Genomic DNA, 14,785 nt, shown 5'->3' on the forward strand with positions numbered 1-14,785 from the left:
CACTTGCGTTAAAGACAGGGATTTTTTTTTTCGAAAATTCAGTTGCACATGTGTTACACACATTTGAAACACATACATGACGTATTATTTGACAAGCAATTTTGTTTCCTTGGATCACTGAGAAGCAAATGAAGTAGGTCACAGTCGGCATCAGTTCTTTCAGCAGAATTCCCAGACAAAAATTTAGTAAGTTAGCAAGACTTAGTGAAATTCTCAAGCAAGAGTAAATTCTATTCAACAGAGATGATCTGATCCTGAGTAGGACAGTCAATACTGAAAAAGAAATGCCTTAAAACAAAATAGAAAGACAAAAAGATAGCCTTGTTAAATGCAAGTCTCTTCTGTGGCTTGATTCTATAATCAACAATTTTACCAAACTATTTTTGTGCATACAAAGTCTCTTGAATCAAATTTCACAGGCAACTGCACAACAATGCATTCAAAAGATATCAGCATTTGATTACCTATCTTATTTTACTTATCATAAAATACCTACCTATTTTACTTATCATAAAAACTTACTTATCATAAAAACTTACCTCATAACAAGTCCCTTTAGATTGTCAATGTCACCAAACTTCAGAGAAAGCCTAGGAGAAAAAGATAATGATGTTAAATGATGGATAAAAGCTTGAGAAGTAAGGAAAAAAAGAGCAGAGAAGATTAAGCACTGTTATGCATACGCCTGTTTCTCAGTAGACCTTTGAAATCAGTAGAAAAAAATTAAAAGGATTAAATCTTACTCCATCAAAATCCAATAGTTTAGTTGTTAATTTGAATAAGGCCCAGACTGTACAGGAAAGAACTATACACTTAACTCTCCACATAAGCTCAAATCCTGCTGTTTCTAACATCTATTGATAAGAATAATGAGGTTCACTTGACACATGCTCTCCTTCTTAAGTCAACCAGGCTAGTTTATAGGAAGGTCTCTTAGTCACGAGCCACCTGCACACACTATCAGAAAGCATGCTATGTGTATGCAGCAACATTTTCACCTTTGCAGATGCATATCTGCACCAGAGCATATCAAATGCAGATGGTATCCGAGTTCAAACTTCATACACATGCAGCACTAGAGCTATAATAATATACTAATTGTGAAGCTGCTCTACATGGCTTCTGTACAGTCACCATGGACATCTGAAGTTTTGTGAAGTGCAAAGCCACAGCAGGTTACTCGTACCCATCCATACTGCACTATCTCGGTACCACCTCTGAAAGGGAGCTCGCCCTGGCATACAGGTGCTCCAAGCCACATACTAGGAAGTTTGCTCCTCCAGGAGCTATTTGTTGGCCTTGCTACTGTGGGCTAGTTGCTCTAGCAGAGGAGGACGGCTCCTTACACTGCGCTGTCTTCACTGCAGTTAGAATCTCCAACATCCACGGTTGCATGGACACCAAACGTCTTCTCTGTCAAATCCAGCTGAGTGTGGTTTTTGAATTTAATCATGATCCTCTTGGCCCAGAAGAGAATGCAGGGGATGCCATTAACGGTGACATTGAGAGGGCTGTAGTGGCTGTGTGTGAGCGGCCTCCTGGCTTCTCTTTCCAACTGTTCTTTCCTGCTCAGGTTGTAGTTGATGACCTGATTGACCACATAAAAGATGAGTATCAAAAGACGAGCAGATCAGTATTTAGTTTACATCCAACCAAAATATATGAGGCCAGCACTTGAGAGCACCTGCTCCGACAGGTCTCAGCTGAAGTGGTTATGAGTGAGGAAGCAGAGAAGTCTCTGACTGCCTCTTTTCTTTTCAAGGTGGGAACCATACAGGCTTCTAACTCCGGCACAACTTGCCAGAGAGCCAAAATAAGCATTATTTGTTCTCCTGGTGTAGTATCACTGGCATAAATCACATTCTTAACATGTCCTCATCACATCCCATCACACCGTGGAGCAATTCATATATAATTAAAAAAAAAAAAAAAAAAAAAAGGAAAAGAAAAAGAAGAAAAAATAAAAAAGCAGCAAAGCTAAAACAACAAGATACTCACCCCAGAAGGAGATTCACTAGGGCAGTCCTAAGCATAACAGCAGTACGCTAAAAACAACGAAGCTTGAGCCAAAGGTACAGCCTACCATGTGGAAAGCACATTAGACAGCTGTCCAGGTGAAAGAAATGCATCTGCCTACAGGCACTTTGGCCACAGGTGGCTTTAAAAACAGACACTTGCTGCAAAGGTTTCTGTACGGATCTATGAATTTATAAATTATTGGAATCTCTACCTTTATAAAACCATTAACTTAGAAATTTAAAATCTGGGTACAGAGGGTTTTGTGTCCTACGTAGATATCAGAAAAAGATTAACCCTTCCCAGGCAAATTTCACAGCTAAACAAGGCTGATTTGTCTGTAGAGCAATATAACTTGAGACAATGAGCTAAAGCTCTGGATGGACTTGAAAATTTAATCCTCGTTTTCATAGTTCAAGCTAAGATTTCCAGACACCACAGATTCTTTTCCATCTGCAGATATGTCAAAACTGAGTATGCTAATGCATGTAATGTCTGCATGGCTGCCCTGCATGTAATACGAGAGAGCAAGTTCAAATTATGCACAAACAAGAGAAGTATTCTGTGTTTCAGCCATAAACATCATCTTATCAGGCTGCAGCAAGGATGCAGTTAAGCTCCAAAGCTTTGTCTTAGCTTAAAGATAGGGTTTTTTTTTTTTGCTGTTCAGATTAGCAAATCAAGTCTCCCAGCTCAGACCCTGAAAGACCCCTTTGATACTTGACCTTACAGATGGCACAAGCCTGATTTAGGAATTAAAATTATTAGGTACTTGCAGCAACAAGCAAGGTTAAGACAACAACCAGAGAATTTAACGCAACAGCTATCAAGCAACAGCATTACAAATGCCTTTGGGAGAAACTAAAAGCCCATTTTCTGCATAAGTACAGGACAGAACAAAATAATCATATTATTTACATTAGATTGTGTTTTTTACATGGTTCTTAATGGGGAATCTTCCTACCACCAGTTTTTAACAAAGCATACAGGCTAGATGGAGGAAAAGTTCCCACTGAATTTAGCAACCAGGAGTTTTGCTTCAGCAATTCTTTTTGTACCAAGCATATAAAGACATAAATAAAATACCGGTAACTGCAGTCAGATGGTATTGTGCTGAACGTGGACATGAGGATTTGGTTCTTTCAGAACGGCTCTGTGCTCAAACCCATGGCCAGTCAGCACCAGCTACACCACCCAAAGTGCTACCCCATTGCTCAGGAGAATAGATGTACTGGGCTACAGGTATCAGCCTCACACCACCATGGCTGGGACTACTCCACTGGCTCTTTCTTGTATGTAAACAATAAGTCATTTAATGCAACAATGGAAGTTAAAAGATCTCAAAACACCATAAAAAGCAATTACATATGCCGGGTTTTCATATGTTACCTGTGTAATTGCTAGTTGGTTTATGTTAAATTTTGGCTTCACACCACCGTCAAAACGTCGACCTGCAGAAGAAAGTGTGTTGTGAGTCTACAAAGAAAGCAAGCGAGCATTTATAAAAGCATAATCCTACATATCTTGACACCTTTACTTGTGAGAACTCCAGGACTCCAAAATTAAAGGGTTCAGCATATACATTTATTTATTCCTATACATTTATTTTATTATTTATCCCACACACACTTAAGAGACTGATTTTTTCTTCATAGAGAACCTATCAGAAGGGGGCTGTATGGAATCACATGGCAAAAGTTTATGACCTGGACGAGGGCACGGAATGCACCCTGAGCAAGTTTGCAGATGACACCAAGCTGGGTGGAGTGGCCGACACTCCGGAGGGCTGTGCTGCCATCCAGAGGGACCTGGACAGGCTGGAGAGTTGGGCAGAGAGGAACCTCATGAGGTTCAATAAGGACAAGTGCAGGGTCCTGCACCTGGGGAGGAATAACCCCAGGCATCAGTACAGATTAGGGGCTGACCTGCTGGAAAGCACCTCCACGGAGAGGGACCTGGGAGTCCTGGTTGACACTAAGTTAACCATGAGTGAGCAGTGTGCCCTCGTGGCCAAGAAGGCCAATGGGATCCTGGCCTGCATCAGGAGGAGTGTTGCCAGCAGGTCAAGGGAGGTGATTCTGCCCCTCTACTCAGCTCTGGTGAGGCCGCACCTGGAGCACTGTGTGCAGTTCTGGGCTCCCCAGTATAGGAGGGACGTGGAGCTTCTGGAGAGGATCCAGAGAAGGGCAACCAGGATGATTAAGGGAATGGAACATCTCTCGTATGAAGAGAGGCTCAGTGAGCTGGGCCTGTTTTCTCTGGAGAGGAGAAGGCTCAGAGGGGATATGATTAATATGTATAAGTTCAGGAAGGGAGAATGCAGGGAGGAAGGGGACAGGCTGTTCTCACTGGTGGCCAGCGATAGGACGAGGGGTAATGGCCACAAGCTGAAGCACAAGAAGTTCCGTCTCCAGGTGAGGAGCAACTTCTTTACTGTTAGGGTGACAGAGCAGTGGAACAGGCTGCCCAGGGAGGCTGTGGAGTCTCCTACTCTGGAGGTCTTCAAAACCCACCTGGATGCCGCCCTGTGCCACATGCTCTAGGTGTGCCTGCTTGAGCAGGAAGGTTGGACTAGATGATCTGTAGAGGTCCCTTCCAACCTTAAATATTCTGTAAAAAGCCTGTATCTATGGGCAGTAATTCTTTGCTTGCACCCGACAAAGATGTGAATCTGTGACAAATAAGCTAAATGCCTCTCAATGTCTGTCACGAAGGCAAAGTTCCATAGGTGACAGACTATTTCACAAACACTTTCCCAGCTCCAGTGAGTGAATACTGCTTTATTTCACATTCTCACCCAAATCTCAGAGTCAGTAAATGATTATTTTAGCCACAAAAATCTTTTAAAGAGTACTTGTGAAAGATACACTTTAATAAAACTTCTGACAGAAGTAACACAAATGACAATGGATGAAACATCTGGGAATGAAGATTTTACAGATGAACTAAGAGACTCTGTATCCAGGCATTCAGCTAGCTAAAAGTCTTACCATTTCTTTGCAGAAGATCTTGATCTGAAAATGCATGCGAACTAGAAAAGAGGAGGAAAATACTTATTGCATGATATCTGGATTTAAAATCTGAATAAATCTAATCTCACCAAATTTATGGAGAGCTCCTGGTGGTAAACCAGGTTCATTCAACAGAACACCCCTTAAGGCTCCTTAAGGCCACATGAGCAGCATAAAGTAACATTAAAGCCAGAGCACTTTCAGCATGAGAGGTCCCCAAGGCGGGCCAGGCCCTTTGGCCATTTCCTGCAGTACTGACTGAAGGTTTCATACCCTTCTTGTCCCTTCCACAATCACTAGCAGGTCACACTTGCCCACAGAGACCATGAGCAGCAGCAGCAGCAGCAAGGCTAACATGGACCTTCAGGATGTTATATACATTGGGGACTGGTCTGGTTCCAGCTCATAAGCACCAGCACAGTCCTTCCTACCTGCCCCATAGCAGGGCAACTACCTCAGAGTTTGTAGCTCCCCATAGTGGATTGATTTGCTGATCTGATGAAATACCCTCACTTGCTACAGTCCCTGCCAGTGTTCCTTACTAGGTGATAAAACTGCCCGAGAAGTCTCCTGCACCCAGAGATGAAGATCTTATCACAAGGACTTTCTATCTACTACCCTACTTCTTTCTGTCCAGTACAAAGCCAAATATATTGTAAGGACGAGGAATGCAAGCAGCTTTGAATATTTAAATGTAAATTGTATTGTAAGTAATTTGAACTAGGGTTCAAGCCTTGGTTTCCCTCGGCAAATGGCTGAGTGAGCCTCCCCTCTAGAGAGATTCCCTCCTGTGCATCAGTAAGTGCAACAGCTCTACGTTACCCACTATGACTTACTGTAGGAGTTACCTCAACTTAACTGTCACCACAGCATCCTTAATAGTGGCAACACCAAGGCAGAAAAGCTAACACAACTGAAGGAGACACAGCAGCCTTAAAGCCTTTCCTGCTCGCCCGTCAGCGCAGCTCAGGCAGTCAGGGAGTCTGACTACACTGAAAAAACAAAAAACGTTTTCGACTTAAGCAAAGCCCAGATCTCACACATAATGTCTTGTCTATATTTATGGCTCTAGAGGGCAGAAGGCTCATTCTTCTGATCCATGTTTGTCCAGTGAAATTTTATTTTTACACGCACACTGTGCACTACCGAGAATAGATCTGTTGTGTCTCCTTGCCAAATCCTCAAACCTAGAAGGCAAAGCAGACAGACAGAAAGTGGACTCTCCATTTCAGCTTGTCACTATGCCCCTAAACACCAGGTCTGAAGAACAGCTTTGCACTAGACTATTGGGCAGGCTGTTCAGTCCCTTCAGCAACTGAAGGCAATGCAACAGAAGCCGCTCTCCAGAGAAACTGTAACAAAGTACAAAAGGCAGCTAAGCTCTGTTGCTCCACAGTAATGACTTTAATCAGAGCTGAAAGAACCTTAGAAAGATTTTATGTATTAAGAGGTATAAAACACAACACTGTTTAATGTCAACTGGGCAGTTTCAATTATATTCACTGAACCAAACTCTGTGGAAATTTCACATCAAGAGTGAGCAGCTCTCAGAGATGGGTAAAAATAGCTCTTACTTTGATAGGCAAGCAGAAGGGCAGACAACTACCTTATGATTCCCTGAAGAACCTACTCATGACCTTTTTTTTTAATCTCTCTCCCTCTTTTTTTGTTTTAAAAAAAGTTGCTTCACAAGGAAGGAGCAGATGGTTTTGCTAACCCCCAAGGACAGAAGGAACTTGGAAACTGCACTAGGTTGTCACTTTACTGATACACTGGGCATGTTTCTTGCCTGTTCTTACTTAAGGCTATTGCAGTGTGAGTCCATGTCCAAATAACTTCAGATAACGTGGCAGGTTTCAACTTCTTCAAGAGTCCAGTCCAAGGAAAAACAATTTCCATCATAGGGAAGTGGCCACTATGACACACAACTGAAGTGAACCACACTCACTTTTCCTGCTCAGGAATACTTTTTCTAAGATCACTTCATGATTTGACCACATGGCATTTTTTCTTTCTATTCTGCTTTTATCATATATCATGCTTCGAGACCAGAAGACACAACACAGTCCATTGGGATTTTTTTCATGATGACAGCTATAAAAATGAGGCACACCAAGAGATATTAATGTGAATTAATAAACAATAATAATGTCAGTTAAATATAACTACACAGGTAGTTAAAAACTCATGGCCCATTATTCCAGTTCGGAAATTTTCATGCTGTGGTGGATGAATGTGCAGACTGAACTATTGGGATGATAGAAGGTTGACGTAAAGTTGCATAATCCAGTTCATTCCCTCACTAAAGGTCTTCAAAGCTTTGTGTTGTTCTGAGAAAGGGAGAGGTTGGTTTTGTTTTCTTGATAATCAATAAAAAAGTCATTATGTAGCTTCCTATCTGGAAAAAGGCATGAGATCTTCCATGAGATTACATTCGGAATAGGATGGTGATAACCAGCCATTTGCCCTCAGGCCAGAACAACAGTCTACAGCACACACAAAATCCCATGGAACACACAGGCACATTACCCCTGAAAACACCATGTCTCCTCCCTTAGCATGCAGATACTCAAAAATACATGAATGTGCGACGTTAATGAAATATTCATGCTTTTATGAGGAATGGAGCAGAGAGAGTGACCGAGGAACCATCGCAAGGTAGCACAATGTGACAAATACTCTCAACAACATGACAATCTCCATACACAGGAGAGGCAGGTATAGGCAGGCAAGTGAAAACACTCTGCTGAGATATTCCTGGTTATCTTCTCTCAGCATGAGTCTGCAGGCTGCCTAGAATTCTAATGATTTATCTGTAGCCCTGATTTAGCAGCAATGCCAGCTGCAACCTCCTCACCTCCCGCACACTCTCCAGCAACTCTCTGTGGGGAAGAGGCATCGCTGCAGGATGTGCAGTATCGGCTTTTCCTTAGTCTGACCAGGCTGCCGTGGCACAGACAGTATACGAGTGACAGCAGGGGACAATCACCTCAGTTCTTCTGAGCAAGCACAAGTTCATGATGATTTTATCAGGTCAGTCAGCTGCCTTTGACATGCAGAACCCTGAGCTGTCAGAAATGTATGTTATCCATGACAGAAATGTCATGGCCTTCAATAATCATCATGCTGTCAAATCACCAGCCTTTCTAATCAAAATGAATTTACAGGTGATCCCTTGTTGTTTTTACCCTCCACTGAAGTCACTTTCACATATCCAAAGCACGGAAAAAAAAAGTAATAAGGCATTAAAAATATTAATGCACTTTTGCGTAGAATTTTTAATTATGAGACATAGGAAACTAGGTATCACTACAGTTTTCTCCTCCACTTTCTGCAAAATTACCAGCAGAGGAGCTAGAATTACAAATCACATTTAGCATACTGAAGCATATATTAGACCTTTCATTTTAAAATAACTTTTTTCAGCCATTCTACCCTATAACTTCAACTTCAGGAGCACACGTAGCATATATTTTGATTACTAATAGCATTTCCTTAACAGTTTTTAAATGACTTACCCAGACACATTCAGTTGTGTTTTCCTATGTTCAATATACCATTCTAAATATGTCAGGACTCCAAATGAAATTGGCTTAGCCCTAATACAAAGCACTGGGTTGACTAATCACTACATAAAACCCAATTAAATAAGATTATAAGTATAAAGAAGTGTAAATTCCTTCTTACCAGATAACGTTATCCATCTCCATAAGATAATGAAGTCTGGCTTATTTATCCAAAAAAGTTAATATAGTCTCCAGACCTTGAAGAAAACTTGCCCCCTCAAGAGAGACATGCGACTAAATCCAGCACTCAAGAGTGACGGAGGAAGCCACAGACAGTTTTCACACTATCACACAAGTGGTTCAAAGGCAGCCATGTTCATAATACATTTCACTCTTCATACTACCGCTCCAACAGACTACATTAGTTGGAAAAATTAACTTTAAAGTAGTATTTGGACTGCTCCAGCATTATTACTGTATTACTAATACTATCCATCTGCAAATTACCTCCGTGGCTGCTAAAATACTTTCAATACTTTATGGAGTATTTAATCACAAAACATGACATGAAATGCATTAAAAGCAGTATTATGGCTGGAAGACATAGTTGCTGAGCAGCAAGGTACTGGTGTAGTCCTAGTGACACTGGTCATAACTAACTTCACTGAAGCTATTTCAGTTATGGAAGTATGAGCCCAGAAGAACAGACATCTATACATTTTATATATGCATCTATATCATTATAAATAAATTCCATGTTTCCTCACAGATCTTACATTTTAATTATTCTGTGTCATATTTGGGCAGCCTCACCTGTGATAAAAGACAGTGAGCTTGATTTACATAATTATTTTATAACGTATTGATTACTAGCATTTGGTCTAGACTTTCAACTCAGGCAAAACTACCACTACCTTTGACAGACTGTTTCTCCTAGGAATTGGATTAGATCTAACAAGACAGTCAAGCTTTCTTTTTTGAAATAAAAATGAAATTGGTCTCAGAGAACTTCTGGCAGCTTGATATTGTATAGATATGATCTTGTCCCCACTGAATCCAAAAGTAAAAAAAAAATCCAGTCAAATCACTGCCATCAGGATCGCATTTTCATTTGAGATCGAGATCATTTCAGTGCTCTCCTCATATCTTTCTCTCAGATTTTGATCTAATTGCAGGAAAGTGCTGTTACAAATAAGGCACTAACAAATCTCAAAATGCAGAGGAGAATAGGAAATAAGTTATTTAAATGAAAACATATTATTTATTGGTAACTAACTAACGGATCTCTTAATACTAGGTTAAGCAAATCAGCACATCTTTCTTGTCTTAAATGCTCACATTCTATCACCAGCTGTGATCTTCATCAGCATATTTGATCCATGTGTTATCAGTGACTTTGAGGCATGATTCAACAATGCAATGTGGGCTATTTTTGCTTTTCTAATGCACGGCTTTAGAAAGTCCTTTCCCTTGCTATGATTTGAGCTACCAATTATATTTTGTTAAAAAAAGAAATAACACTGTAATCAGTGATCAACCAAATCTCTAGTAATGTCAGCATTTTAATATATTTGTGATTCTGAATCCATGCTTCAAATATTCACTCCACCGAGCAGAACACTTTAGCACCTCTATTTCTTGCACTAGTTCTCACATCTTCACGATTACCTATTTATAATTCTTATTTTTACACAAAGCAAGAATTGTTAGTGTGAGAATCATTTAAAATGTAATAAAATATAAGGCACATTCCCAGAAAATACTCCCTTTTAACCCCTTTTTGTCTCATATATAAACATAAATAAATATAAAATAATTTTCAAATCACATTTTAGTGCAATATAGGCTTCAAAATAATTCATTTCAGTATCAGCCCCATACTTTTTAAACCTGAAAAGAAAATTGAAAGCACATCTAAGCTGTGATCAAATCTGCTTCCACCCAACACAGCCGACTAAACTACAACATTTAAACATGCACTCAACTTAACCAATACAGATCACTGAGTTACTGACCTGCCATCCACTATTGCAAACATTTGCTCCACAGATGCCGAGAATCCCACATATAAATAAAGGAGTAAGAATCTAACTGCAGCGTTTCTTTCCATTGAGAAGAGAGTCAGCCCCTCCACACCAAGCACATCTGCTCTTCTGCTCTAGCAGGGAGCCGGGCGGCTGCGTCTCCTCGGCTGCGTGACAGACAGCAGATCCCACCAACCAGAGGCAACGTTTGTCCCTTCAGCACTTCACAGGTTGCCCACAGAAGAAATTCTTCATACGTTTAGATTTCTACTGACTGTGCACACCTCCCGCTGACACATTCCTGCTTCCCTGGGGATGAAAGATTACAGGTTTTCAGGAAATTGTATCAGGTTGTGAACTGTCTGTTCAGTAAGAGGAAAAAAATAAATCAAAAAAGATAATCTCTCAAAGCTCCAAAGCCACAGTGGAGCTGTACTGAAAAATCACTTATTTATACTTAAAAGACCTAACCTTAAAAGCAGGGAAAGGCTCTACTTCAAAGCACATCTGAAATGTTCTGCTATGGAGGATAACCTGAGAATTATATGCATTTTAAAGATGTCTCATAACATCTTCAAAGTAGTAGTATTAAACACATTTCACAAATGTGAAAGCAGGCAAAGGAATCGTAGAGTTTTTTTTTTTCTTCTTTTTCTTACCTCAAATTTTCTCCTTTTATTATCTGTGGGATCACGTCATAAGCAGCAAAATCAAAGCAAAGTCCAGGATCAACTGGTTCAGTCCCCCAGGTGTCACTGTTTTGCCATGTAGCAAATGACTGATTTCGCCACACAGGAACTGAAACCTCCTTTCAGCTGCTCTCCTCGGGAAGGATGCACTTTGCCTGTGCAACAACGTCGGGGGGCAGACTAAAGCAAGCTGAACCCTACAACTATCATGTTTTCTCTAACTGCAGCCTGAACAAAAAGTGTCTGCACATGACTGGAATACTTGCTGCACATGACTGGAATACGTGGATCAGGTGCCACGTGAGCAATGTTTTGTCTTCTCATATCCAGTCTGGCCACGCATGCAAACAGAGCTATGAACCTACGATCAAATCTGGGGGAAGCTCCAACGCCCTTGTTGAAATAGGTCCTTAGTAAAGGACTTCAGCAGAGACAACTTACACTTGAAAGGAAGCTCAGCTGAAACTTGCATCTATACTGTGCCGTTTGCCACGCAGCAGACAGTCACAAACTGCTCTTCTGAAAAGCTGTGTGTACACACATATACTCCCACCTACATACATACACATCCCAGACACACACGCTACTTTCTTGCTTGTCAATAAAAAAATGTTCAAATACCTACAGATGTGACCACATAAGCTTTACTTCACTGATTAAGAGCTCTTGCCTATGGCATTCCAGATATGAGATTAAGATAGGGGTTTTAGCATTGTAACTATTAAAAAGGATTTGCCATCTTAATTAATTTCTCTTTGTGTGATACAGAGAACATGCACTAATCTTAAAATCTCTCAGCAGCTTGTCTTCAATATACTGCTTCTATCCAATTTAAGGAGGAATCTAGATACTTATGTGACAATCCTTGCTTGAAAAATGAGATAACCGAGTGCAGTGGTATACAAGTACTGGTAGAATACAATCTCTAACATTTCTGTGAAGCACAAGAAATGTATGATGCTAAATTTGGAATTATTACATTCCAAAAAGTAACAATTAAAGTAAATTGAAGAGACATGACTAAGGTAAGAATTTTAGGCAACCCTGACGGGAGGCAGAAGGACCACATACCTTTTTATAATTTTTAATCCACCAAATCACTAACATGTTAACTTTTCAGTAGTTAACTAGGGATCAGCTTCTGGATCCCCAGTTAATGTTAATTTGCTCAAAAATCTACCAGGATAAATCACTGAAAATATAATGACTTCTTCGGTCACTATACGCTACTATTATGTTTGCCGAAAGCAATACATTAATCGGTAGCCACAATCTAAAATCCTGACAGAGACAATGAGCATGAAGAAAAATCCTTTCCCCGCCTCTTGATACTTGCTGATAGCATTAAACATTTGATGTAGTTCTTTAAAATGTTCTTTTTCTGACCTTCAGGAGTGAACAGACTTGTGCGATTACCTAAAGAAAAATGATACGCACTGAAAGAAGTTATCCCGAATGCTTCTTTCTTTTAATAAAGAATAATGGCAAAATGACCATTTCCACAACACTGATGAAAGTGTTATAAAGAAAACTTAATGGATAGAGTTACATGACAAGATGTAATTTGAGGAGCTCTGAAGTTTCAGCTGATCAATCACTACTTACACTTACCTGCCTTACACTGAAATGAAACAAGGTAGCAAAATCTGGTCATTTGCTTACTACTATTTGCTTACTTACAACTCCAAAAACCTTAGAGTTGTTTTTCTGTTATTGTTGTTTTTAATCTTGCACAAAGGTAGTTAAGCAGTCAGCAATTATCACTGGTATAAGAACTTACAGTTTTGTGAGGTTTGTGAAGCAAAAGAACATAGAGCCTGACAGGTTAGGCAATCAGCATTCCTGGCTTCTCGCACATCCCTGAACGTGTCATCGCAGTCCAGCAAACCCTCTGTCAAACAGAATTATTACATAAATGTTAATGGAGACCTAGAGCTGACAGCTGTTCTGCCTGATGCTGCAATGATTATACACACACTGAGTTTGCATGCAACGAATGAGATTGCAGACATAATTTTAAACATAGATAATTTATCTCTTTGGCTAGCATCTCCTCGGGCAAACATTGCCATGATTTATTTTCAACATTGTTTACGACTGTCTTCAGATGACACATCAGGTCACTGTGAACTGAGCAGCTTACAAAATGACGTGAACACATCTCAACCAAAGTAGATGGCAACTGCTAGGCTAGGTATAAGCACTTACAGTACTATAACATCACTACTTTTAAACTTCAAGGCACTCAGTGTTCATCTGGTTCTGATATATGTACAGTGAACTTATCCTTGAAATACAATGCAAATACGGACAGAAAGTGAGACTTAATATACTGCAAAAGTTCATCTCTGTTCCAGCAAAACCCTCTCTGGGCAACTACTGTGTCCCCAGACCTATCAACTTTCATTTCCATCATGCAGTCTGGGATAGTACTGATATTAATCCTGGAACGAGCCTCTTATAAAGAATAACACTATTGATCTTTGGCCTAATTTATAGGAAAGAAAAAAATAATCTCTTCCTCCTATACCACTGTAAATGTCCCAATGCTGGAACTTCTCCACTCCCTCAGAAAATTTAACAGTAGCAGTCATCATTTCTTACCCATCAGTGAGCTGAGAAAAGCATGTGCCATTAAAATGGCAATTCACAGTCTTAGGTATGAGCCAACACAACCACGTTACTCATGCTCCTTTTTTCCAACTCTTTTTTTTTTTTTTTCTTCCTGTCAGCTGGAAGAGGAATTTAAGGAAACATGGACTAGATTTTACACATTACTAAAAAGAGTATGCTATATACCAATTGTTAAGAAAATTCTGGAACTATGAAACAGGTAAGGGTAGATAGCAGCGACAAGGCTTCCCTTCTCTCCAGCTATTAAAGAAGGGCACTCGTGCAAATACGAGGGCACAGCAAGGACAGCTCCCTTCTCCCAGGAGAGGAGGAGGTAGTAGTGGCTGCAGATAAACCTGCCACCGCGGCCGCTCACCGAAGAGCCGCTCTCGCAGGACGGCTGATAGCAGCCCGTCTCCCCGTGCCGCCCCTGGCTCTAAATAGGCACACTCTTCCCACAACCGTTAGAGCGACCGTTGGGAGAGGCGGGCTCCCTCGCGGCGCTGACGTCACCACCTCACAGCAAGAGCGGGCAGGGGGGAATGGCGGGGGTAGCGCGTGGCACCCTGGGACCTGTAGTTTCCCCGGCGGCCGGATGTGTCTGTCGGCGCCGCGGTGCATTGTGGGCTCTCCCTGCGGCGGCAGTAGCACGAGCGCCATGGGTGAGTGGCCGGTGCCGGTGGCGGTACCGGCAGCGATGACGGTACCGGTGGCGGTACCGGTGGCGGCGCCGCGGCCCCCGGGCGCGCGCGGCGGCCTCACGGCGGCGGCGCGTGTTTTGCAGGCAAGTGCCGCGGGCTGCGCACGGCGCGCAAGCTGCGCAGCCACCGCCGCGACCAGAAGTGGCACGACAAGCAGTACAAGAAGGCGCACCTGGGCACGGCGCTCAAGGCCAACCCGTTCGGCGGCGCCTCGCACGCCAAGGG

At 41.5% G+C, this 14,785-nt stretch overlaps 2 protein-coding genes across 4 annotated transcripts in view; one reads left to right on the forward strand and one right to left on the reverse strand.

The window, feature by feature from the left end:
- Positions 1-14,785, reverse strand: part of ATP6AP1L (ATPase H+ transporting accessory protein 1 like) — a 20,362-nt gene that overhangs the window by 2,480 nt on the left and 3,097 nt on the right. The window contains exons 1-7 of one of the 3 annotated variants that reach the window (XM_026035992.1): positions 14,236-14,277; positions 13,027-13,137; positions 10,549-10,866; positions 5,007-5,047; positions 3,406-3,467; positions 1,347-1,588; positions 540-590 (exon numbers count right to left, since the gene is read on the reverse strand). In XM_026035992.1, coding sequence (XP_025891777.1) covers positions 540-590; positions 1,347-1,588; positions 3,406-3,467; positions 5,007-5,047; positions 10,549-10,643 — 491 coding nt within the window. In that variant the 5' untranslated portion in view covers positions 10,644-10,866; positions 13,027-13,137; positions 14,236-14,277. Of the gene's footprint in view, positions 1-539; positions 591-1,346; positions 1,589-3,405; positions 3,468-5,006; positions 5,048-10,548; positions 10,867-13,026; positions 13,138-13,850; positions 13,932-14,235; positions 14,278-14,785 lie in introns of those variants that run through there. The other 2 variants (XM_026035980.1, XM_026035986.1) reach the window with 2 other exon arrangements.
- Positions 12,263-14,785, forward strand: part of RPS23 (ribosomal protein S23) — a 6,982-nt gene continuing 4,459 nt past the window's right edge. Inside the window, exons 1-3 of the mRNA XM_026035285.1 lie at positions 12,263-12,271; positions 12,985-13,070; positions 14,555-14,701. Coding sequence (XP_025891070.1) covers positions 12,263-12,271; positions 12,985-13,070; positions 14,555-14,701 — 242 coding nt within the window. The remainder of the gene's footprint in view (positions 12,272-12,984; positions 13,071-14,554; positions 14,702-14,785) is intronic.

The sequence above is a fragment of the Nothoprocta perdicaria genome, unplaced genomic scaffold, assembly GCF_003342845.1.
Source record: "Nothoprocta perdicaria isolate Ctin4 unplaced genomic scaffold, notPer1 scaffold_1, whole genome shotgun sequence".
NCBI lineage: Eukaryota > Metazoa > Chordata > Aves > Tinamiformes > Tinamidae > Nothoprocta > Nothoprocta perdicaria.